Genomic DNA, 25,537 nt, shown 5'->3' on the forward strand with positions numbered 1-25,537 from the left:
TCCATGAGACTGCCTTTTGCTCCCTTGACCTCATTCTCACTAAACTGTTGACCACCCAGCTTCCCCAGCTGATATTGTTAACAGTTCTCTCTCTCTCTTGGTACTGTCTCTCTCACCTTTAAGTTCACTGTCACCAGGTGACATCATCCAAAAGCACTGTGTTAGTTTTCACTTGTACACTGATAACGCCCAGCTCCATCTCCCCACCATCCTTCTCCATTCCTCCACTGTTACTAAGTTATCAAACTGTTTATCCAACATCCAGTACTGGATGAGCAGACATTTCCTCCAGTTAATAATTGTTGTTGTCACTACAAATTCTGTTCCCTAACTACCGAGTCCATCCCTCTCCCTGGGAACTGTCTGAGGCTGAACCACACTCTTCACAATCTTGGTGTCAGATTTAACCCCAAGTTGAGTTTCTGACTACATACCCACACCATCACTAACACCAGATATTTCATTCTCCATAATATCGCCTCTCCCCACCCCACCCCAGTTCATCTGCTGCTGAAACACTCATCCATGCTCGTGTTACTGTTAGACCTGACGATTTCAATGCATTCCTGGCCATCCTCTCATATTAATTTCACCCCCACAAGGCTCTAACAGGGGCTCTGACAATTCAGCATGCATCGAGTGGCAGGGTCAATCCTATCTAATAAACTCCAGAGCTCAATATAAAACAGTGAACATTATACCCCAGACCCAAAATAAATCAGGTGACATTCTCTGTCTGTCCAGTTATTTCTTTAAGTCTGCCCTTTAATTGCTTGTGCATTGTTTCATCAAGTTTCCACATTTCACTAACAAATGTTGAAATGTTTGCTCCACACCCACAGGGTTTCATCTGTTTAAAGCCACAAACAGAAAAATCCAGTTTTCTCCTGGAGTTTGAGATTAATCAGCTTTCAAAATGATGCAAAGTTTCAGCCAATGAGGGAGATCCGGGCTCAGCCCCGCCCCTCGTTCACTCCTATTGGTTGTAGGACCAGCCACTCCCACCCTGTCCTCCAGTCCCGACCCTCTGACCCTAGAGCCGCCGTCAATCACTCACTGGGCATTCTGATCTGGAGCATGCGCAGTGCGGGTGATGTCTGTGGACTAACCTACTCGGCGAATTTACCTCTAACCATTCTAAAACAAAACAACTCTTGATCTCACAGTTTTTGCAAACTCCAGCTCCAACCTCCCTTGTCTGTCTCATCTTCAGGCGGGAAGGAAGCGGATATGCAGAGGCAGTGTTAGGGGCAGTGGGTGGGAGGGGAGGCTTCACAAACACCCAGTGGAGGCCTCAACACCCCCAATAAGAAATTACCAGGCCTGCCTTTGCACCGAACGGAACGGCAACTGCGGGCTTTCTCCCGGTGCCAGGCCCGAGTGGACAAATGTGGGTTAATGAAGGAAACGCAGCAATGGATTTGTTAATGAGAAATCATCTTTAACTCACTTTACTGATCCTGGAGCAGGGAGCAGGAGGAGAGAATGGTGTGAATTTCTATCCTGGACTGACAGGGATGGATTTTGGAAATTCTTTAGAAGGGGAGGATTTACAGACGGGAAAGCCAAACGGACCTGGAGCTTGATTCCCTTCCTTGAAGGACATTAGTTGGGTTCAGCTCCGCAAATTACCAGATTCATTCAGCTCAATTTCATAACCTATGTTTGTCTTTTTGTGGTTTCTCTCTCACTTTTCTTTTCTGTTTTAAATCAGTTTCACAGGGTAAGAGAAGGAGAGGATTTGCAGTCGGGAAACTGAAACCAAACATCACATCAGGAGCTGACAAAGTCTCTCGATTCATCAGGACTTGAATATCATCAGCCTTTGAACATGGAAATAAAAGGCACTGTTCACACTGCGGAGAAACCAGGGAAATATGGGGACTATAGGAAGGGATTCAATTACCTGTCTGAGCTGGAAATTCATCAGCGCAGTCTCACTGGGGAGAGGCCATTTCCTACTCTGAGTGTGGGAAAGAATTCATTGATTCAACCAACCTGCAGACACACCAGCGAGTTCACACTGAGGAGAGGCAGTTCACCCGCTCCAGGTGTGGGATGGGATTCATTAATTCATCTGACCTGCTGACACATCGAAGAGTTCACAGTGGGGAGAGGCCGTTCATCTGCACCAAGTGTGGGAAAGGATTTGCTCAGTCATCAACCTGCTGATCCACCAGTGAAGTCACACTGGGGAGAGACCATTCACCTGCTCTGAGTGTGGGAAGGGATTCACTTGTTCATCCAACATGATGAGATACTAGCGAGTTCACACTGACAAGAGACCTCTTAAATGCCCGATTGTGAGAAGTGCTATGTAACTTCAGGTAAACTTATGTCCCATCAAACATATTCACACTGATGAGAAACCATTCAGGTGCTCTCACTGTGGGACTGAGTTCAGGCGATCATCTCAACTCACTGTACACCAGCGAATTCACACTGGGGAGAGACCATTCCTCTGCTCCGAGTGTGGGATGGGATTCACTCAATCAGCCAATCTGCTGTCACACCAGCGAGTTCACACTGACAAGAGACCTTTTAAATGCATAGACTGGAGGAAATGCTTTTTAAGTTCTGGGGAACTGATGCGCCATAAATGAGTCCACACTGACAAGAGACCATTTAAATGCCCAGAATGTGGGAAATGCTATAAAAGGTCTGGAAACTTGATGTCCCATCAATGTGTTCACACTGATGAGAGACCGTTCAGATGCTTGTACTGTGGGACTGGGTTCAAGCGATCATCTCAACTCACTGAACACCAGTGAGTTCACACTGGAGAGAGGCCATTCACCTGCTCCGAGCGTGGGGAGAGATTCACTCAGTCATCCACCCTGATGAGTCACCAGCGAGTTCACAAATAATTACAGTGATTGGATTTTGCTGTTAATCATGCCCAGGACTGAATCATGTTCATTGGGGTCTGTTTCTGTTGATGTTAATAAACTCCAGCCCAGTTATAATGGTTAATATTTTGGATAAAAGTCAAATAAATCAGTTTTGTGCTAAACACAGTGTGATGAATCATCTAATATCTCTAACAGATATTCCTTTTGAGGGGCTCTCCCTCTCCCCTGTCTCCTCCATCCTCACCTCCAACAACAAGTGTGAGGGGCTCATGGAGCTTCTTTGTCACTAAGATGAGACGATCCGATCAGCTGCCTCTGCTGCTTCCCTCCCTTCCACTAACCCACCTGGCCAAACTGTATCTGAAGTGCCTTCTTGTCCATGCTCTGCACTTGCATCTTTCTCCAGTTTCTCTCCTATCTTCTATCTCACTCAGAGCTCATCTTGGCTCTGAGACGTGCCTTTTGCTTCCTTGACACTATTCTCAGTAAACTGCTGACCATCCAACTTCCACATTTTAGATGATATCCTTAACAGTTCTCTCTCTCTTTTGGTACTGTCCCTCTCACCTTTGAATCCACTGTTGTCTCCCATCATTAAAAAAACGTTTGACCCCACCGTCGTCCTCCTCTCTTTTTGCTGACTTTGCACCTGCTGGTAAACTGTTAGATCTTTAATTTTTTTCAAGTTTGGATAAAAGGTTACCGACCTGAAGCATTCACTCTGTTTCCTTCTCCATAGATGTTTGACCTGATGAGGTTTTCCAATAGTTTGTTTTGAGGTCATGGGAACATACGAATTAGGAGCCGGAATAGGTCATTCGGCCCCTCGAGCCTGCTCTGCCATTCAATGAAATCATGGCTCATCTGATTGTAACCTCATTCCCGTCTACACCTGATAATCTTTCGCCCCACTTGTTTATCGGGAACCTATCCAGCTCTGCCTTAAAAAGATTCAAAGACTCTCCACCGCCTTTTGAGAAACAGAGTTGCAAAGACTCATGATCCTCTGTGAGAAAAAAAATCTCATCTCTGTCTTAAATGGGCCACCCCTTATTTTTAAACAATGACACCCCCAGTTCGAGGTCGGATTTCCACCTAGAGTATTACAATATTTCGCTTTTGGGTCAGAGTGGATCAGTTTTCTCTGGAATGAGACAACAGTAACTGTCACCCTGTTCGACATGAAACTAAACTCACTGTTAATTCCTCATCAGGAACAATTTTAAAGACAAAATTTCCAGCCGGGATTGAACCCAGACTTTCTCGTATAAAGTAAACGTGATAATCACTGCACTGGGGAAATGAGTGTGAATCCGCCCGGACAGAGGGGAACTGACCATCCATCTCTAGCTCTAATTCCCAAACAGAAAATGCTGCCAAGAATCAGCAAGTCAGGCTGAGTCTGTGGCCGCTCTCAGCGTTTGAAACCGTCACAATGCCCGGGTGATTGACGGCAGCCCCGGACCAATAGGGAAAGGGAGGGCGAACAGGAGGAACGCGCAGGAGTGGCTGATCCTCCAACCAATCGAAATGAAGGAGGGGCGGGGCCTGGCCGTGACTGGAGCATGCGCAGTGCAGGTAATGGCGATGGGGAGACGGGTCCACAATGGGTAAAGGGGGAGGGGTTGGCGGGGCGGAGGGAGCGATGAATGCGGCGGGTGGACGGAGAGGCTCCGGAAACTTGTTGTGTAAACCGCAAACCCCGGAAATAAACTGAACGGTCCCCCTCCCCCGTTTGCACCGAGCGGGGCCTCAGCTCCCAGATTAATGAAGAGCCGGTTTGTATCAGGCTGGACATTGGTTCTTTTATTCATTCACGGGATGTGGGCTTCGTTGTCTGGGTCAGCATTTACTGCCCATCCCTAGTTGCCCTTGAGAAGGTGGTGCTGAGCTGCCTTCTTGAACCGCTGCAGTGCATGTGGTTAAGGTACACCCACAGTGCTGTTAGGAAGAGATGTTGACCCAGCGACAGTGAAGGAACGGGATATATTTCCAGATCAGGAAGGTGAGTGATTTGGAGGGGAACTTCCAGGTGATGGTGTTCCCATCTATCTGCTGCCCTTGTCCTTCTAGATGGTAGTAGTCGTGGGTTTGGAAATGCTATTGAAGGAGCCTAGGTGGATTTCTGCAGTGCATCTTATAGATGGTACACACAGCTGCTACTGTTCGTTGGTGGAGGGAGTGAATGTTTATGGATGGGGTGCCAATCAAGAGGGCTGCTTTGTCCTGGATGGTGTCAAGCTTCTTGAGTTTTGTTGGAGCTGCACTCATCCAGGCATCCTTTTCTCCCGCAGCTTGACACATTTATTTGTCTGGCTATAAGGATGGCCTCTTTCCTAATGTTCACAATTAAAGTGGTGGATTCCCCAAGAGATGGCTGACATTTAAGGGGACAGTAAAGTAATATCGGACAAGAGATATGCCCGGTGTTATTATATGGTATATATTAGATATGTTATTTATGATTCTGTCATAAAGTTAATTTATTATTATTTCTAGTCTTGTAACATAGCACTGTGCTATGTTATATATTTCAAATCAGTCATTATGGCACAGAAGGAGTCCATTCAGTAATTCAAATCCATGCTGATTCTCTGTAGAGTAACCCAGTCAGTCCTATTCCCCTTCTATATCCCCGTTCCCCTGCAAGTTTATTTCCTTCAAGTGCACACCCAGTTTCATTTTCATATCATTGACCATCTCCACTTCCACCACACAGTGAGTTCCATGTCTAGCAGCCTGCCTGAACATTTTCAGGTCTCTGTGTCCTGCACAGGAAGCGATGAGCATGGATCTGTTAGGTCAGCAGATTGAGATTGGATGGAGAATATGTGGAATCGAGATTGACAGTCTTTGGAGAATGAAAGAGGAAAGAACATATAAAGTAGACTTGTGTGTTCTGAATTTCTATCCTGTACTGACAGTGATGACTTTTGTAAACTAACTCCATTTACAGGATATTAGAAACGGAGGATTTACAAACAGAAATCGCAAACCAAACATTACATCCAGACCTGACTTGATTTATGGGAGCTCAATATCATCAGCCTTTGAACTAGAAAGAGAAATGTTTGTTCTGTCTGCTTCAACAGATTTTAAACATCACTGTGTCTGGAAAATCACCAAGAAGCTCGCGTACACACACATGTGAGAGAGTTCCAATGCACTGACTGTGGAGGAAACTTTAACCAGATACACAGACTGAAGAAACATTGCACCATTCACAGCCGGGAGAGACCGAACACGTGTACCGTTTGTGGATGAGGCTTCAGTTAAACATCTTACCTCAAGGAATGCAAGGACACCCGAACCATGGAGAAACCATGCAGATGTGGGGAATGTGGGAAGGGATTCCGGTCCCCATCTGCGCTGGAATCTCATCGCCGCATTCACACTGGGGAGAGGCCATTTACCTGCTCTGATTGTGGAAAGGGATTCACTCAGTTATCCCACCTGCAGATACACCAGCGACTTCACACCGGAGAGAGGCCGTTCACCTGCTCTGATTGTGGGAAGGGATTCACTAACTCTTCCAATCTGCGGACACACCAGCGAGTTCACACGGGGGAGAGACCATTCACCTGCTCCATATGTGGGAAGGGTTTCAGTGATTCATCCAGCCTGCTGATACACCAGCGAGTTCATACTGGGGACAAATTATTCAACTGCTCCGTATGTGGGAAGCAATTCAGTCGATTATGCAACCTTCTGCGACACCAGCGAGCTCACACTGGGGAGAGGCCGTTCACCTGCTCTGAGTGTGGGAAGGGATTTGCTGATCCATCCATCTTGCGGAAGCACCGGCGAGTTCACACTGGGGAGAGGCCATTCAGCTGCTCCATGTGTAGGAAGGGTTTCACTCAGTTAACCAACCTGCTGACACACCAGCGAGTTCACACTGGGGAGAGGCCTTTCATCTGCTGTGAGTGTGGGAAGGGATTCAGTGATTCATCCACCCTACTGCGACACCAGGGTGTTCACACTGGGGAGAGGCCGTTCACCTGCTCCGTGTGTGGGAAACGATTCACTCGGTCATCTCACCTGCTAAGACACCAGCAAGTTCATCAGTGATTACAGGGATTGGATTCTGCTGTGATTGCTGCTGTCAATCACATTCAAGACTGAACCATGTTCGTTCTGACAGTTGGTGAAGTGGGAGGGTCAGAGGGTTTCTTTCTGCTGTACTGGCCAGTCTTACAACTTTGTTTCCAGTGGTCTGGGAGTGCACATTTCCACTGAAATAATCCACAGAAGCTGATGAAGGTCATTTATTGCTTCAAAAAGAGACATGCTCTCAAAGTTTTCATATTGCACTGATCAGGACAGACACAAGAACACCAAATTTCAAAGGGAGCAACTATTTGTACTGCGTGAGAAAAGGGTGCTGATTAGTTGGCAAGTCAGCTGTGATTGGTCAAATCGTTGCCATGGAGAATTCACCAGAAAGCTCGTGACCTCACCGTTTAGTTGAATTCAAAAATGTTGCAATGCCTGGACATGTCCATTTTGGCTTCAGAGTATCAGAGCTTTATGATGGTCCAATGTCACTTCCCTGCTTTTTTACTCAATAACCTGGATTTTCAGAGTCAGAAAGACTCGCCTACCTTCAAAAATCGTGGGTGGGACCCGGATGCGGAAGTCCAATTCCCATTTTTCACAGATCCAATTTTTGCCAGTAGGGGACAGGGGCAGGGCTTGATTCACACCCAAGTTGAATCTGAACTCAGCAGAGCCATCTGAACTCAGTGCTGAGTTCAAACAGGCACCATTTTGCCTTCTGCAAGGGAGTTAACTCATAGTGCGAAAGGCACAACTTTATGGAGTAGACGTAAAGACTTGTTGGGTGGATAGGGTCTGTTTAACTGTCATGATCGAAAGTCTTTTCTAAATCCCCTGCTCTCCTGACTTTGTCTGCAGCTGTCAGTGTAAGTGAAAAAAAGTAGGCTATACAATGTAGCATCAGTCCCAGCAGTTTCTGTAATTGTTGGCATTTCCCTAAGGGCTATTTATGAATGCTTGGCTGACTTCCAAAACCTATAGTCATCTCAGCAGCTGTTCTGAGTCCACTCTTTGACAACCTAAAGAGACCATTAAGGGTTTAGCTGCTTTTGAAGTGGTATGGACAGAAGTATGTTGGTTTTTATACAAGATTAACCAAAAGTTTTGAATAAGGTTTCAAGAATGGGAGTTTTGTTGAAAAATAGTGAAGGCTGTTTTAGATTTTTAGAACTTTATTTTATTTAATCTCAACCTGGCTCCTGGGGTCTGCCCATGGTGAATAATGTGAGTTGGGATGAAGGGTAAAAGGGGCTATGGGGGGGTCCATGCCAGGGCAAGAGTTGGCATGAGCTGGCATGGAATGTATAAGGGCCTTGGGGAGGGATGGGGGCTTGCAATTGGCTCACTTGCGATTAGTGAGGAAGAATTGTGTTGGGCTGCTGCCCCTGGTGGGTGGGAAATTATTCCAAATAATCATGTCTATTAATTTATTTTTAAAACATTCTCTTGGCATGTGGGTGCCACTGGCGAGGACCAGAGATTCCAAAAGCTTACAATGCAACTGGGATCAAGTCCCAGAGAATGGAGGCGGGCCTTTTAACCAGCCCACCTCAGTGCTCGGGCATCTTGTTAGCCGCCTATGCTCCGATTCAGGTCGCACAGCAACCAACTCCTTCCATAACCGCCCACCTCAAAGCACCACCCCCCCTCCCCCCGCCCCCGAGTGGAGATCACAACATTTGGGAACATTTAAACCAAGGCAGGTCCGGCAGTTGGAAAATTTTTAGATCCAAGCTATCCACCTCGGTACCGAAGATCCAACCCAAGCTCTCTATTTCTGAAGCTCAAAATCCCACATGCTTTGCTAATTCCTCTCTCACTGTGTCCTGCCACCTTCAAAGATCTCTGCACATGAATCCCCAGGTCCCTCTGCCCCTGCTCACTCTTTGGAACTGTGCCATTACATGTGTGTTGCCTCTACCTGTCCCTTCTGCCAAATTACATCACCTCAACTTTCCCAGTATTAAACCCCATCTGCCACTTCAGAGAATGTGAAGGGGAGATTTAAGTGTTGAACTAAACATACAGAGAAGAGGAGGCACTGATAGCTTTAATATGTCACCCACAACTGAAGACCCTTTAAATGCACATGAGGCTCATAGAGCACAGTAGGAGGCAATTGGAGGCTCTTTGAAAGAGTTTTCTAATTATTCCCATTGCCCTGCAATTTTCTTTTTCTTTCAAGAAGACTGCATGGCCAATTGTAGTCAACAGCCTTCCTGTAGCTCTCTCAGGAGGCAGCTAGAAAGCATTTGACTGCTTAACAATAGCAACCTCCGCTGAACATGATTAAACCACAACAACAAATCATCCTGATTTGTATAGCACCTTTAATCATGTGCTTCACAGGTGCCATTACTAAACAAAATTTTTCACTGAGCCACACAAAGAGGTTAGTTCAGATGACCAGTAGCTTGGTTTTAAGGAGTTTCCTAAAGAAGCACAAGAGATCAAGGGGCAGAGAGGTTTAAGGAGGGAATTCCAAAGCGTGGGACCCAGGCAGCTGAAGGCAAAGCCCCCAGTTGTTGTGCAATTAAAATTGGGGAAATTGAAGAGGCTAGAATTAGTGGAGCACAGATATCTGAGGGTTTTAGGGATGGAGATGATTACAGAGATGGGGAGAGAGGGATGTGAGACCATGTGGTGATTTGAAAAAAAGGATGCTGGGGAGGGATTTGAGAAAAAAGAATTTTAAAATCGGGGCGTTGCTTGAGAGGGAGCCAGTGTTGGTCAGTGAGCACAGCGGGTGATAGGTGAACAGGACTGAGTGTGAGTTGGGAGATGGGCAGCAGAGTTTGTCGACTGAAGAAAACTGGTCCAGTTCTGTACATTTCCCATTTACACTACTTAGGGTCTAAGATCGAGCTGAAATCAAACCTTTCCATTGGGATTGCATAATCTGCTGATGTCATCGCATTCTATTGTGATGATGTCATAAGATTACATTCAGCATTTTTCTGATTATATAATCAGCTGACACGAGACTATATACTTTATTGGGAGTGTGGGATTAGCTGATGCCTGTACAATCCTTTACCTTTGCGCAGTAAGCAGAAACGATCGTTTGTGTGATTTCATAAGTAGAATTTTTAACTACATTTTTAACTTACTTTTGAATCCGGAAATGGTCCGGATCGTGAACATTTACCACTAAAATTAACCAATTTGCTAGTGCAAGTGTATGTGACTTTTCAGCCATTTTGTTGTTCTTGTTTACAATAAATTGTTGGGGAGAAAAAAATGTTATTTCAACCAATCTCCCAATGTTATCAAATCCTTTTAAACATTTGAATATTGCTGAAAAAAGAGACATGCTGTCAAAGCTTTTCGTCTTGCACTCATCAGGATGGATGCAAGAATACCAAATGTCAAAGGGAACAACAGTTTAAACTATCTGAGAAACATGGTGCTAATTGGTTGTCAAGTGGACTCTGACTGGTTGAGGCATTGCCATGGAGAATGCACCAGGGAACAGTTACCCCAAGCTTTTGTTCAAATTCAGAAATGGCAAGTTGATTCTGATTGGTTGAGATGTTGCCATGGGGAATGCATCAGGGAACAATTGTCCCCCTAATTAAAAAGGCAAAATGCTTGGACAAATTCCTTTTGTGTGCAGAAAACAGGGCCCAGTATTTGAATATGAAAAATCCAGTGCCTGGATCCAGTTTGCATGTTCACTACATCTAATCATTTCATCCAATGGCCATACCCTATTTGTGTACCACGTTTTGTTCAAATCCATCCATTAGTTTTTAAGATATATTGTTACAGACAGACAGACAAACAAACAAACAGGGATGAAAACATTCTCTGTAAGGACAAAGCTGAAAAAATAAACGTTTTTATTAAGACCAAGGAAGCCTTAGGCTAATCCACAGCCAACAACCTGCTCTGAAAACTCTACTGATATTTTGTCAGCTGTGATAAATTCCACCCCAGCAGCGGAGACAATCCACAACATTCCAAAGCAATCGCCGTTCGAAATAAAACAAACCACAATTGAAAAGAAAAAGTCAATTCTCCTGATCTCCCAATGTGAACAGATCCTTCAAAAAAATTCCAGGATCCGGAACAGCACCAAAGATAGGACAGTTCTTGCATGGTTGGTGTTCCAAGTTTCGGTAAATCCATCCATTAATTTGTGAGATCAATTGTTTACAGACAAACATCTTCAATGGCAGAGGTACTTTCAGTACAGTGACCAGCCCCAAAATCGATTCTCAGCCAGCATTTCACAGGGGGAAAGCAGTGGATTCTCAGGCAAGCAAGATAAGGCATCCTCTTTAAATAGCCAGTTCCCACAGTGTATTCAATGGCCTTTGGACGGAAGCAGATTGGTCCACACTGGGAGTTTTTGCACCGCCCCTCCCCCCCACCCTCAGGTCAGCTGGCTCCTGCTGGACAATCTGCCTGTAAGAATAGGAGCGTGTTGATTTAAAAATAAACTTGCATTTATATAGCACCTTCCACCACCTCAGGGAGTCTCAAAGTCTTCCACTGCCAATGAAACACTTTCTGAAATGTGGTCACACTGTAGGAAACGTGGCAAGCTCCCACAGACAGCAATGGCCAGAGTGTCTGTTTTCACTGATGTTTATTGAGGGATAAATATCAGGCACCAGGACACCAGGGGAGATCTCCTCCCACTCCTGCTCTCCTTCCAATTGTGGCCATTGAATCTTTTACATACACCTGAGAGGGCAGACAGAGCTCTTGGGTTAATATCTCACTCGAAAGACAGTCCTCCGACAGGACAGCTCTTCCTCATAACTGGCACCAGAGGTGTCAGCCGTGGATTCTGGGGGCTTGAGTCTCTGGGTTGGGGATTCGAACGCAGCACCTCCTGACTCAGAGGTAAGAGTGCTACCCACTGTAATGCTGTGTTGAATAAAATCATCTAGCTGGTGTTCTAGAATGATGGAATGGTTACAACACTGAAGGAAGGCCATTCAGCCCATTGTGTCTGTGCCAGCCCTCTGCAAGAGCAGCGATTATAGTGTCATTCCGCTACCTTTTCCACATAACCCTGTAAATTTTTCCCCTTCAGATACTGATCCAATTTTCTGTTGAAAACCATGACTGAATCTTCCTCCAAGCTCCTTCATCCCTGGCACCATTCTAGTACATCTCAATCCTCCCACTTCACCAACTGTCAGAATGAACATGGTTCAGTCCTGGATGTGATTAACAGCAGCAATAAGGGCAAAATCCAACCCATGTAATTACTTGTGAACTTGACGGTGTCTCAGCAGACTGGATAACTGACTGAAACCCTTCCCACACATAGAGCAGGTGAATGGCCTCTCACCAGTGTGAATTCGCTGGTGTCTCAGCAGGGTGGACGAATCTCTGAATCCCTTCCCACATTCAGAGCAGATGGACGGTCTCTCCCCGGTGTGAACTCGCTGATGCATCACCAGGTTGCATAACTGAATGAATCCTTTCCCACATCCAGAGCAGGTGAATGGCCTCTTCCCATTGTGAACATGTTGGTGTGTCTGCAGGTGGGATAATTGAGTGAATCCTTTCCCACACTCGGAGCAGATGAAAGGCCTCTCCCCAGTGTGAACTCGCTGGTGTGTCAGCAGGTTGGATGACTGAGGGAATCCCTTCCCACATGTAGAGCAGATGAAGGGCTTCTCCCCGGTGTGAACCCGCTGGTGTGTCAGGAGGGCAGATGAATCGCTGAATCCCTTCCCACACTCCGAGCAGGTAAATGGCCTCTCCCTGGTGTGAACTCGCTGGTGCATCAGCAGGTTAGATGACTGAGTGAATGCCTTCCCACACTCAGAGCAGATAAATGGCCTCTCCCCAGTGTGAACTCGCTTGTGTGTCAGCAGGTGAGATGAATTACAGAATCCCTTCCCACATTCAGAGCAGACGAAAGGCCTCTCCCCGGAGTGAACTCGCTGGTGTTTCAGCAGGGTGGATGACTGAGTGAATGCTTTCCCACACTCAGAGCAGGTGAAAGGCCTCTCCCCAGTGTGAATGCGTTGATGAGTTTCCAGCGCAGATGGGGTGCAGAATCTCTTCCCACAGTCCCCACATGTGTACAGTTTCTCCATGCTGCAGGTGTCCTTGTGTCCTTCCAGGTTAACCGCTCAGTTGAAACCTCGTCTTCACACAGAACATGTGTACAATCTCTCCCCTCTGTGAATGGCGTAATGTTGTTTCAGACTATATAACTTGTTAAAGCTCTTTTCACAGTCAGTTCACTGGAGCACTCTCACTCAGTTGTCTGTGTCTCATTGGTTTTCCAGTCACACTGATGCTTCAAAAGTTTTCCCACAGAGAGAACAGAGGAACATTTCTCCTTCCACATTCCACATTCAAAGGGCTGATGATATTCAGGTCCTGATGAATCCAGTAACTCTGTCAGATCTTGATGCGATAGTTGGTTTGAGTTTCCCAGATACAAGTCCTCTCCTAATATCCTGTAAAAGGAGTTTACAAAAGTCATCATTGTCAGTGTAGGATAAAAATTCACAACACATAATTCTAGTTTCTACGGAACATTCTTTCTCTTGTATTCCCCAGAAGCAGTAACTCTCTGTCCCACACACTGTCCCTCCATTCTCACTCTACTGTACCTCCCAAATCTCCTGAAGGTGCCATTTCATGCTAATCAGCAGATCCATGTGCACTGCTTCCTGTCCAGGGCACAGGAGCCTTGGAAATCATTATGCAGGCTGCTGTCCATATATATGTATACATTACTGAATTTAAAATATGCATAATATACACTGCATTACTTGATTAAATATACAGAGAGGATGCAAGGAAGAGCTTTATTTAGGAGCAAGTTTGCATGACCAGGAACTCACTGTCTACAAGGGTGGTGGAACTCTCGATGATCAGTGATTTCAAAATGAAATTGGTGGACAGTTGAAGGAAGTAAACTTGTTGGAGAACGGGGTGTTGAGGGAGAATAGGATGGATAGCTCTACAGAGAGTCGGCATGGACTTGAGTTGCTGAATGCATTCGTGTGCTGTAATGACTCGATGACTGGAAATATATAACGTTAGCTAGAGAACTATATTACAAGACTAGACATAGTTATAAATGAAAGTTATTATCGGTCAACAAAAAATATATCAAATATTTACCATATAAAAACACTCGACATATCTCTGCCCTTAGTTTACTGCCACCTTAAATGTCAGGCATCTTCTGGGGAGTCCGCCGATTTTATTGGAAATACTAGGAAAAGAGGCTATCCTTTTAGCCAGCCAAATAAATATGTCAAGCTGAGGGAGTAAAGGATGTCAATGTCTTTAAGAGAGAGCGAGAGAGAAAGAGAGACCTGGGCCAACCTTTCCAGAGCCTACACCCTCACTGGATTCACTTCCTTTCCCTTCAGTTCCTGCAGGTCAACAATTTAAACCCAGAAATGGAAAGGGGGCGAAAAAGAAAGTGTTTTACTCACTGGTATTTGACACGGGATTGGGGAGAAAGTTTTCGTGTGTGAGAAGCTAAATCCTCATTCAGAAAGAAAAGCAGCATCAGCAGCTTTGCTGGGCAGTGATGGACAGGTTTAAAAGCTCAACCGAATTCAAACAATGGGGGAAGCTCCGGGTCGTCATTGCGACAGTGCCCGCGCTCTGATTGGTTGGAGGACCATTCACTTTCCGGTCGTCCAGCTCCTCCCATTGGTTAACCTCGGTCCGACCACAATGAAGGAAAGTAACTCGAGCGGATGTTCGGTGGAGAGACTTTGACCATCAAGTCCATTGCTCTCAATGTGAACTGGGAACGCTCCTCTGAATCACTGTGACGCCTGAGTCAGCCAATAGGACCGACTGTGCTCCGCGGTGACGTCCTCGGGTTCCAGTTTGCGGACACGGGAGCCCCACCCCGATCCATTGTTCCCCCTCCCCCTCCTCCTAACCTCCTCGATCCAAGGTATCCAGGCAACCGGCTGACGGCTCCGGCCAGAGCGAGAAGCCGCTCAGCGAATTCCCCCGCCCCCTGTCTACGGCGACTGGCTGGTCCAAAAAAGATCGACCGCTGACGGCAGCCGCACTGCGCCTGCGCCTGCTCCGGACAGAAAGTGCTTTCTGCGCCTGCGTGCTGGGCTGCCAGCTATGGGAGTCGTGGAGGGGACTGTGTAAACTGTCTTCTCCTCATTTTCTTCCAATGCAATTTGATTTTAAACGGCACAGCATTTGTTTTTAGCTTCATAAACATTAAAACTTCTTCCTCGGTCCAACATCTGTGAGTAAATCATTTTCTTTCCCTCCCGTGGGAAATACAGAGAGTTGCAGGACTCTGTATCTGGAATTCGTGCCAAATATGCTGAGGGGGGAAATGTTGGTGATTTTGAGGAACCAGACTGATGCTCCAGCTGTTTAAAGTCATATTTATCCGGTCTATTGAAATGCTATTTGTCTGTTAATGCGGGCTTCATTTGTGTTGAATTTAGTTTGATTGTTACAGGAATCGTTTTTAAAAAATAAAACCTTGTCCTTCTGTTTATTCCGTTGGGGTTGACTGGGAATTTGTTTATTTTAATGTTATTAGTTTCCACAGGGATCGTAACAACAGAGAAATGTCTTGTTATTTATTATTCTGTATTAAAGTTCATTTATTATTTCTAGTCCTGTAATAATACTGTAGCTGCATTATATATTTCCGGTCATAAATTCATTACAGCACAGATGGTGTCCATTTGGAAACTCAGATCCATGCAGACATTCTGTAGAGTAATCCAGTCGATCCCATTCTCCATCTGTATCCTTGTTCCCCTGAAAGTTTTTTTTTCAACTCCCTATCCAATTTCATTTTGAAACCATTGATCATCTCCGTTTCTGCCATCCTCATAGGCATCGAATTCCAGGCCATGACTACTTGCTGTCTAAATAAAGTTCTTCCTCAAATCCCCTCTGTATCGCTAATCAAGTATTACAATCTTTTTGGCTCCTTCAGGAGAATTGGGAGTGTATAAATGAGATATAACTGAGTGAGAATGAAGGGAGTAAAAACAGAAAATGGTGCAAACAACTCAGCAGGTCTGGCAGCATATGTGGAGCGAGAAACAGAGCTAACATTTTGAATATATCTGAACATTCCTAAGAGCTCAGAATGCAGGGAGCATGTTGGGGATGGAGATTTACAGCTTTTGGGGAATGAGAGGGGAAAGAATGTTCCATAGAAACTAGAATTGTCTGTTCTGAATTTCTATTGCATACTGTCTGTGATGACTTTTGTAAACTCCTTTTACAGGATATTAGAAGGGGATGATTGCAGTCAGAAAGCTCAAACCAAAGGTCGTGTCAAGATCTGGCAGAGCCACTCGATTCATCGGGATCTGAATATCCGCAGCCTTTGAACCTGAAAGAAATATTTGTCTGTTATGTCTGCTTCAAAATATTTGAAACATCAGTGTGACTGGAAAAGCACTGATTCTCACACACCCAAGTGAGTGTATTCCAATGCACTGGCTTTGGAAAGAGCTATGAACTGTTATACAGTCTGAAGAAACATTGCCGCATTCACAGCCAGGGAGACCGTACACAGGTTCTGTATGTAAACGAGGCTTCAACTGATTGTCAAACCTGGAGAGACACAAGGGCACTCGCACCATGGAGAAACCATGGAAATGTACGGATTGTGGGAAGGGATTCCGATGCCCATCTGCACTGGAAATTCATCAGCGCAGTCACACTGGGGAGAGGCCATTCACCTGCTCTGAGTGTGGGAAGGCATTCAGTGGTTCATGGCAGCTGCACACACACCAGCGAGTTCATGCAGTGGAGAGGCCATTCACCTGCTTTCAGTGTGGCAAGGGATTCAGCGATTCTTCAACCCTGCTGAGACACCAGCGAGTTCACACTGGAGAGAGGCCGTTCACCTGCTCTGAGTGTGGGAAGGGATTCACCCAGTTATCCAACCTGCTAACACACCAGGAAGTTCACACTGGGGAGAGGCCATTTACCTGCTCTCATTGTGGGAAAGGATTCACTCGGTTATTCAACTTGCAGACACATCAGCGAGTCCACACTGGGGAGAGGCCGTTCACCTGCTCTGTGTGTGGGAAGGGTTTCACCCAGTCATCCAACCTGCTGCTACACCAGCGACTTCACACTGGGGAGAGGTCATTCCCCTGCTCTCAGTGTGGGAAGGGATTTACTCGATTATCCAGCCTGCAGAGGCACCAGCGAGTTCATACCGGGGAGAGGCCATTCATCTGCTCTGTGTGTGGGAAGGGATTCACTCAGTCATCCCACCTGCAGACACACCAGCGTGTTCACAAGTGTTCACAGCGATTGGATTCTACTCTTATTGCTGCTGTTAATCAAATTCAGGACTGAACCATGTTCATCCTGACAGTTGGTGAGGTGGGAGGATCCCTTTCTGCTGGACTGGCTGATCTCACAACTTTGTTTCCAGTGGGCTGATGCTCTTTGAGGCTTGTTGCGAAAATTCTTTGCACATTTCATATGGATCATAAAATAAAATGCTGTACGGATGGTAAAAGATATTCATGCATTTCTCTTTGGAATCTTCTAAAGCATGCCACGTTGCCATGGAGATGGGCTGTTGGAGTTAGAAGGTTTTTTTGTTTAATTTATCTGGGTGTTTCCCACAGAAGGCAGTTGCACATCTGGGCTTGTGTAGTTTGCAGCTCACTTGGAGTTGGTGAGGGAAAAAAAGCTGGAACATTTGCCTGGCTTGGAGCTAGAAGATGAAATCTACAGTGGCCCTCCCAGTGAAAGGCCTTGTTGTAGAAAGCAGTTAATCATATGAATTAGGAGCAGGAGTAGGCCATTCAGGCCTGTGAGCCTGCTCGGCCATGTGATAAGATCATAGCTGATCTAATTGAGGCCCCAACTCTACTTTCCTGTCTACCCCCATAATCTTTGACTCCCTATCAATCAAGAATTAACTCAACATCAAAATTATTCAATAGTCTCCAATGCTTTCTGGTGAAGAGGATTCCACAATTGACGACCCTGTGAGAGGACAAATTTCTCCTTATCTCTGTATTAAATGGGAGACCCCTTATTTTTAAACAGTAGCCCCTGGTTGTGGACTCTCCCATAAGGAGAAACATACTCAGCCTCCGGAATGGCCGGGTGGCACAGATTTGTTTTAGTGCAAAAGGAGGCTATTCAGCCCATCATGACTGCACCGGCTCTTTGAATGGTCATTTCATTTAGAGCCATTCTCCCGCCTTCGACCTATGACCCTGCATGTTCTTCCTTTTCCAATAACAGTCTAATTCCCTTTTGAATGCTTCAATTGTACCTGCCTCCACCACACTTCCATACAGTGCATTCCAGACCTTAACCACTCGCTGCGTGAAGAAGGTTTTCCTCGTGTCACTTTTGCTTCTTTTACCAACTACTTTAAATCTGTACCCTCTCGTTTTTGATCCTTTCAGAAGTGGGAGTTCATCTCATTCTCCCCATCAACCCTGTCCAGACCCCTTATGATTTTGAATACACTTCCAGCCCACTGAAACACCAGTTCTTCATGCTGAGGAGAGGCCATTCACCTTCTGGCACACTAGGGAGTTCACAAGTAACTATCGTGATTGGATTTTGCTGTTAATCACAAACAGAACTGAACTATTTTAATTGGGTTCTGTTTCTGTTGATGTTAATAAACTCCAGCCCAGTTATACGGCATAGTATTGTGGATAAAATTCAAATCAGCAGCTTTGTGATAAACACAGTGTGTTGAGTCTTTTTAGTATCTCTGAAACAAGTTAGTTCCTTTTGAAGGGCTCTCCCTCTCCCCTGTCTCCTCCATCCTCATCTCCAACAAGTGTGAGAAGCTCATGGAGTTTCTTTGTCACTAAGATTGAAACAATTTGATCTGCTGCCTCACTCCCTTCCACTAGATCACCAGTCCAATTGATCTCGAATGTTCTCCCTCGCCCTGAACGTGCATCTTTCTGTAGTTTCTCTCCCATGTCCCCTTGTTCCTTCTCAGCACATAGCTTCGCCATGAGACCCATCTCCTGCTACCCCAGCCCTATTTTCACTCATCTGTTGATCTCCAAGCTTCCCATGTCATTGACATTGTTAACAGTTCTCTCTTCAGGCACTGCTCCTCTCTCCTTCAAAGCTGCCATTATCATCCCCTCCTCAATAAAATCAAGCTTTGATCCCACCATCCTCGCAAACCACTCCAAGCTCCCTTTCCCCTTCTAAATCCTGAAATGTGTTGACACCTCCCAAATCCTGTCCATCTTTTTGGAATTCCATTTTTGAATCTGCACATATGAAATAGGAGCATAAGTAGGCCATTTGGCCCCTTGACAAATAAGATTTCTGCCTCTGCCACATTATTGAAGTAGCTCTTCTCATAGTCCCAAACTGCATCCTATGTAACCAAGATAAACTCTCCCTCATTGTTCTTTGTCCTTCTTGGCCCATCTACAGTACTTGACATCATTGACCAAACTATCCATAGGGATGGTGAATAAATGCTGGCCTAGCCACATCCCATGAATGAATTAAAACAAAAATTCCTTCAATGCCTCTTCACTGTTATCCAGCTAGGTGGGAACGATCCCTGATTCTGTTCTTATCAAATTATAGCAAGAGAATCAGCTGCAGGAGCTGTGAATTTGAGTTTTTTTTTACAAACTGACTCACTGGGAAAATGATCAGGTGTCACTAGACATTAACATAAAGATGTTCCATTATCAGTCTCACATTGACTGTATCTTACAGACCAAGTCCTTCTAAATATATCACCACTCCTGGATTAGATCAACAGGGAAAAGTGAAGATGGTATAGTCCACAACCCAATCTAATAGCAGTAAAAATATCTGAAAACTCCTATTAGAATGCAAGGCATTGCAGAGCAACAGTGTGTTTTGTGACTTATTGAAACAGTCATTACACAGATTGGCCAAAAGCTCCATTATTGCGGTATGCGGATGGTAGAAGATGGAGCTTGATCTTTCTTATTTTTCAACACCGACATTAGCGGTATCTCACCCCCACTTTCCTAGAATCAAACGAAGATTAAGTGAGTTCAATTTCTAATGGCGGCCGCAGTATCCACAATACCGTACGGCTCAGAAACCTCTCTATCTGCCGCGGGTTGGCCGGCATGGATCGCGCATGCTCGGAGGGTCCTGGTCTCGTTCTTTGAGGTTGTTCCCGGAGAGAAGCCGGAAGCGGCGGATAGTGAGAGTGGAGAATGTTCATTGTTTAATATTCAGCTCTGGGGCCGCATTTGGGATTTGTAAATCCCGCCCCCCGCCCGGGTTTATTCACCTGACAGCTCACGATGCGCGGCTGATTGACGGCGGAGCTAAACCAATAGGAAGAGGGGGCGGGGTTGGAGCAGGAGCACCGACGGCTAAGATCCTCCAACCAATTGGAGTGAATGAGGAGCGGGGCTGAGTCCAGATCAGCCTCATTGGCTGAAACTCTGCATCATTTTGAAATGGGCAATGGGAGATGTCACAGAGCTGGAAGCAGGCAGCCTGGAGTATTGTGTGCAGTTTTCCTCTCCTTACCGAAAAAGGATATACTTGCCACAGAGGAAGTGCCTGCAAAGCTTCACCAGCCTGATTCTTGGGTTGGCAGGATTGTTGTATGAGGAGAGTTTTGGGTGGACTCGGGCTGTATTCATAGAGTTCAGAAGAATGAGAGGGGACGTCATTGAAACGTATAAAATTCAGACAGAAGTGTACAGACTGGATGCAGGGATGATGTTTCCCCTGGCTGGGTTTGGAGGGGTGGGTGGTGGGGGCCGTCTGGAACAAGGGGTCAGTCTCAGGATATGGTGCAGGCCATTTAGGACTGAGTTGAGAAATTTCTTTGCTCAGTACGTGGTGAACCTGTGGAATTGTCTACCACAAAAGGCCGTGGAGGCCAAATCGCTCAATAGATTTCTAGACATGAAAGGCATCAAGGGGTTTGGGGAAAGAGAGGGAGTATGATGTTGAGGTAGAGGGTCAGCCATGATCATTTGAATGGAAGAGCAGGCTCGAGGGGCCAAATGGCCGACTCCTGCTCCTATTTTCTATGTTTCTAAGTTTCTATGCCTTGGTAAAGGAGCGGATGTTGGTCACAAAATCAGCTCAGGGTGAAATCAACGTTGAGATGATAAACAATGTGTGTCAAACTCAGACAGTGGCCAGAATAACAACAGAACAATAGAATCCAACCAATACAGTCAGATGTGAACTTACTGGTGTGTCAGAAGGTTGAATGATTGAGTGAATCCCTTCCCAGATTCAGTGCAGGTGAATAGTTTCTCTCCATTGGTATTTCATCTGATCTTTAGAGCTTTGAAAACTCTTCAGACACTGAGAACAATTAAAAGGTCTCTTATCAGAGTGAACAATTTGATGGGCAGTGAGGTTGGACACACAAGTGAATCAGGATCAGATGTGTCAATAAATTTCAGTTATGGAGCAGCTCTATTAAGAGAAAGGCAGGACAAACTTAAAGACTAAAGGTAAAGTTCAGGTAGTGATTTACAGAACAACGTGAGCTCTGTACTTCCTTTGTCATATCTGGACAGCAAAGTACACTTCTTTCCATGGAGTTTCCAGTTTTCTTGTGGAGTTTCCAGCTTTCATGTTTCTTTCTCTTCTTTCCTTTGTTCTTTTCTACACTGTACCAAACCCCTCAGGTGGACTGTTCTTATGCTGGAAACCCCCCAACTGGCTCCCCTAAGGCCACCAATCAGAACTGTCCATGGACATTTCACTATTCAATCATGTGGCTCTTGTCCAATCACAGGTGTGTTCATGTGAACAGCATTCGCCTGTTGATGAGAGCACACACATTCCTCTGTGATTACATAGAACTTCGGCACTTCCACCATCTCACAGTTCTAAACTCAGATAAGCCGGTTCAAAGCATGACATCACCTCCACAGATTCTACCCTACAGATCAACACACAGGCAAAGAAAGAACACAACTCCTGCAGACTATATTAATACACAGTCAAAGAAAGAACAGAATTCTCACAGACTGTATCTGGAGAATGGATGACTGAGTGAATCTCTTCCCACACATGGAGTAAGTTTTACGGTTTCTCCTCACTGTGAATGTGCTGGTGTTTCTGGAAGCTGGATGATTTGGTGAATCCCTTCCCACACACAGTGCAGGTGAATGGCCTCTCCCCAGTGTGACTGTGCCAATGCGTTCCCAGCCGGGATAGAGAACTGAATCCTTTCCCACAGTCCCCACATTTCCATGGTTTCTCCCTGTTGCTTAATCCTTGCTGACAATTCTTACTGACTTACACACTCTTCAAAGTGAAACCTCCATTATGAAATTAAATTATCAAACAACAGGAATCAAAACAGTGAAATATTTTACAGGCACATCAATAAAAGCTTCATCAATCAACATTGATACTGATGAAGTTTGGAAGTCACTGAGTTCAATCATTTCTGACAGAGCAGCAGTAACAGTTGGTAAAGGTGGAACCCACAACAAAGGCTGGTTTGAGACCTACTCAGCAGAGATGACACCTATCATTGAAGCAAAAAGCAAAGCTTACCCGATGCACAACATAAACCCAAGTACTGTGTGCAGTACCCTGTTGTTAGTGTCCATATGTCTCTCCAGGTTGGACGATCAGTTAAGCCTTACACAGGATTATATAGGATATATGGCACAGAAAGAAGTCATTCAGCCCAACCAGTGCATGTTGGTGTTTATGTTCCACTCAAGCCACCTCTCATCTTTCCATTTCTAAATCATGACCTAATATTTCCTTCAGCCACATATGTTTGTCTAGCTTCCCCATGAATACATCTATACTATTCCCTTCCTGTGGTCCTGAGTTCTGCATTCTCACCACTCTCTGGGTGAAGAAGTTACTTCTGAATTCCCTACTGGATTTCTCGATGACTATCTTACATTGATGGTCTCTAGTTTTGCTCTTCCCCACAAGTTTCCTCTGCATTAAAACTTCCATCATTTTAAAGTCCTAAATTAGTTCAGCTTCAGACATCTTTTTTCAAGAGAAAAGAGATCCAGTCTGTTCATCCTTTCCTGTTATGTAAACCCATGCATTTCTGGTATCATTCTTATCAATTTTCTCTGCACCCTCTCCAGTGTCTCTATATTCTTTCTATAATTTGGTGACCAGAACTGCACACAGTACTTGGCTGTTGGGTTTATTTTGTGTGTCAAAAGGAGATCTTCCATCTACAGCTTCCAACCTCATAGTCTCCCAACCTCCCACAACTCTTTCTCCGGTACATTGATGACTGCTTCATTCTGTCACCTGGACCTGGAAAAAATTATTAATTTTGTTTCCAATTTCCACCTCTCCAACACTTTCGCATGGTCTATCACTGACACTTCCCTTTCCTTCTTTGACCTCTCTGTCTCAATTTCTGGTGATAGACTGTCCACCAATATTCATGACAATCCCGTCGACTCCCACAGCTACCTCGACTACAGCTCCTCACACCCTGCTTCCTGTTAGGACTCCATCCCATTCTCTCAGTTCCTTCACCTCCGTCGCATCTGTTCCAATGATGCCACTTTCCAAAATAGTTCTTCTGACATGTCTTCCTTCTTCCTTAACCGAGGTTTCCACCCACAGTGGTTGACAGGGCCCTCAACCCTGTCCGACCCATCTCCCACACATCTGCCCTCACACCTTCCTCTCCCTCCCAGAACCATGATAGGGTCCCCTTTGTCCTCACTTATCACCTCACAAGCCTCCGCATTCAAAGGATCATCCTCCGCCATTTCTGCCAATTCCAGCCTGATGCCACCACCAAACACATCTTCCCTTCACCCTCCCTGTCGGCATTCTGTAGGGACCATTCCCTCCAGGACCCCCTGGTCCACTCCTCCATCACCCCCTACACCTCAACCCCCTCCCATGCAACCGCAGAAGGTACAACATCTGTCCCTATACTTCCCCCCTCCTCACCGTCCAAGGGCCCAAACACTCCTTTCAAGTGAAGCAGCAATTCACTTGCACTTCCATCAATTTAGTCTACTGCATTCGCTGCTCCCAATGTGGAGGTTGCATCCGATCAGCTGCCTCTACTGCTTCCCTCCCTTCCACTGACTCACTGGGCCAAACCACCCCTAAAGAGCCACCTTGCTGCAGCCCTGAATCTGCTTTTTTCTTTAGCTTCTCTCCAATCTTCCCTAATGCTTCTCAGAACTGATCTTTTCCATAAAACCCACCTCCTCCATTCCTATTTCAATTGATCACCCAACTTTCCCGTGTTCGCTGATATTGTTAACAGCTCTCTTTCTTCAGGTACTGTCCTTTCCTTTATATCTGCCATAACTACTTATCCTCAAGAAAACAAGCCCTTGACCCCAATGTTCTTGCCAACTACCACTCTAATCACCCTTTCCTCTCCAAAGTCCTTGTCACCTCCCAAATCCAAGCACATTTTCCCAGAACTCCATGTTTGCATCCCTTCAGTGAGATTTCTGTAACTGCCACAACATTGAAACAGCTCTTATTTCAGTCACAGATTACAGCCTATGTGAGTATGGCTTGCAAGATACAATCACATTTAGAGGGATAAAGGAACATTTTAATATCATAGTTCAATGACACCTGATCGCTTACCAACTGAGTCAGTTTGTAAAAACGTAAAGAAAATAATCACAGCTGCTACAGGTTATTCTCTAGCTACAATGAGATAGATAAGAAAGGAATCAAGAGAAAGGAATCAACAGAGAAGAGTGAAGACATCACCGTCCACAACCCAAGCTCATGGTCGTAAAAACATTTGATAATTCCCATCAAATGCAAATCAAAGTACCTGGATGAGCACTTGGCACATCATAACATTCAAGGCTATGGGCCAAGTGCTGGTACATGGAATTAGGTAGGTAGGTCACGTGTTTGTGCAAAGCATAGCAGAAGAATTATGTATTGGTCTGTTACAGATTTATGAAACGGATTCATTGCAACGATTGGCCAACAGATCCATTGTTGCAGGGTTTGGATGGTAGGAGAAGGGCCTTGGTCTTTCTTAGTTTGCGATCTCTATATCAGCATAACCTTGTCTTCATTTCCTCAGATTCAGACAAAGATTAAGTCAGTTCCAAAGAGGAATCATAGTCCTAGACTCTGGGAGCAATTTGTAAACATGAGAGCTAGACCTTTCAGGACTGAAGTCAGCAAACACTTCTACACACAAAGGGAGGTAGAAGTGAGGAACTCTGTTCTACAAACAGCAGTTGATGTGAGACTAATGTTAAATCTGACATTGAACGATCTTTGTTAACCAAAGGTATTAATGGATATGGGGCAAAGCAGGTAATAGAATTAGACCACAGATAAGCCATGATCTCATTTCACAGTGGAACAGACACAAGGGCTAAATGGCCAATTCCTAGAATCATAGAAACTTACAGAATAGAAAAAGGCCATTCAACCCTTTGTGCTTGTGCTGGCTCTTTGAAAGAGCAGCCACGTTTAGACCCACATACGCATACTTTCTGTTTGTAACCCTGTAAGTTCCTCATTCTCAAAAACCTGTCAACTTCCTTTTAAAACTCCTTATAGAGTCAGGTTCCACAACCTTTTCAGGTAGAGAGTTCTCAATCCTGACAACTCTCTTGATGTTGAGTCTGAAAGGTTGTAAAATGCCAGATTGAAAGATGAGCTGCTGTTCCTCGAGCTCCCATTAAGTTTCATTGGAACAGTTC

At 45.3% G+C, this 25,537-nt stretch overlaps 2 protein-coding genes across 6 annotated transcripts in view; one reads left to right on the forward strand and one right to left on the reverse strand.

Annotated features, from left to right (window-relative positions):
• Positions 1 to 14,476, reverse strand: part of LOC121270153 (zinc finger protein 420-like) — a 45,075-nt gene extending 30,599 nt beyond the window's left edge. Inside the window, exons 1-4 of the mRNA XM_041175461.1 lie at positions 14,339 to 14,476; positions 12,136 to 13,345; positions 10,022 to 10,208; positions 7,457 to 7,629 (exon numbers count right to left, since the gene is read on the reverse strand). Of these exons, the coding sequence (XP_041031395.1) occupies positions 7,457 to 7,629; positions 10,022 to 10,208; positions 12,136 to 12,976 (1,201 nt within the window). The 5' untranslated portion in view covers positions 12,977 to 13,345; positions 14,339 to 14,476. The remainder of the gene's footprint in view (positions 1 to 7,456; positions 7,630 to 10,021; positions 10,209 to 12,135; positions 13,346 to 14,338) is intronic.
• Positions 4,334 to 17,388, forward strand: LOC121270227 (zinc finger protein 239-like). 5 transcript variants are annotated; one of them, XM_041175542.1, is made up of 2 exons: positions 4,334 to 4,430; positions 5,809 to 10,649. In XM_041175542.1, the coding sequence occupies exon 2, from the start codon at positions 6,165 to 6,167 to the stop codon at positions 6,921 to 6,923; it is 759 nt and encodes a 252-aa protein (XP_041031476.1). In that variant the 5' UTR covers positions 4,334 to 4,430; positions 5,809 to 6,164; the 3' UTR covers positions 6,924 to 10,649. The 5 variants fall into 5 exon arrangements, with proteins under 5 accessions (XP_041031476.1, XP_041031477.1, XP_041031475.1 ...); XM_041175543.1 differs by lacking the exon at positions 4,334 to 4,430 and adding an exon at positions 4,797 to 4,857 and having other exon boundaries at positions 5,945 to 10,649; XM_041175541.1 differs by lacking the exon at positions 4,334 to 4,430 and adding an exon at positions 4,799 to 4,857.
• The last annotated feature ends 8,149 nt before the right edge of the window (positions 17,389 to 25,537 follow it).

This window comes from Carcharodon carcharias, chromosome 27 (assembly GCF_017639515.1).
Source record: "Carcharodon carcharias isolate sCarCar2 chromosome 27, sCarCar2.pri, whole genome shotgun sequence".
Classification (NCBI taxonomy): Eukaryota; Metazoa; Chordata; class Chondrichthyes; order Lamniformes; family Lamnidae; genus Carcharodon; species Carcharodon carcharias.

Bases quoted from the DNA above. Each gene is read 5' to 3' on its own strand.
- LOC121270227 (XM_041175542.1), top strand. From the start codon at position 6,165: ATGGAGAAACCATGCAGATGTGGGGAATGTGGGAAGGGATTCCGGTCC.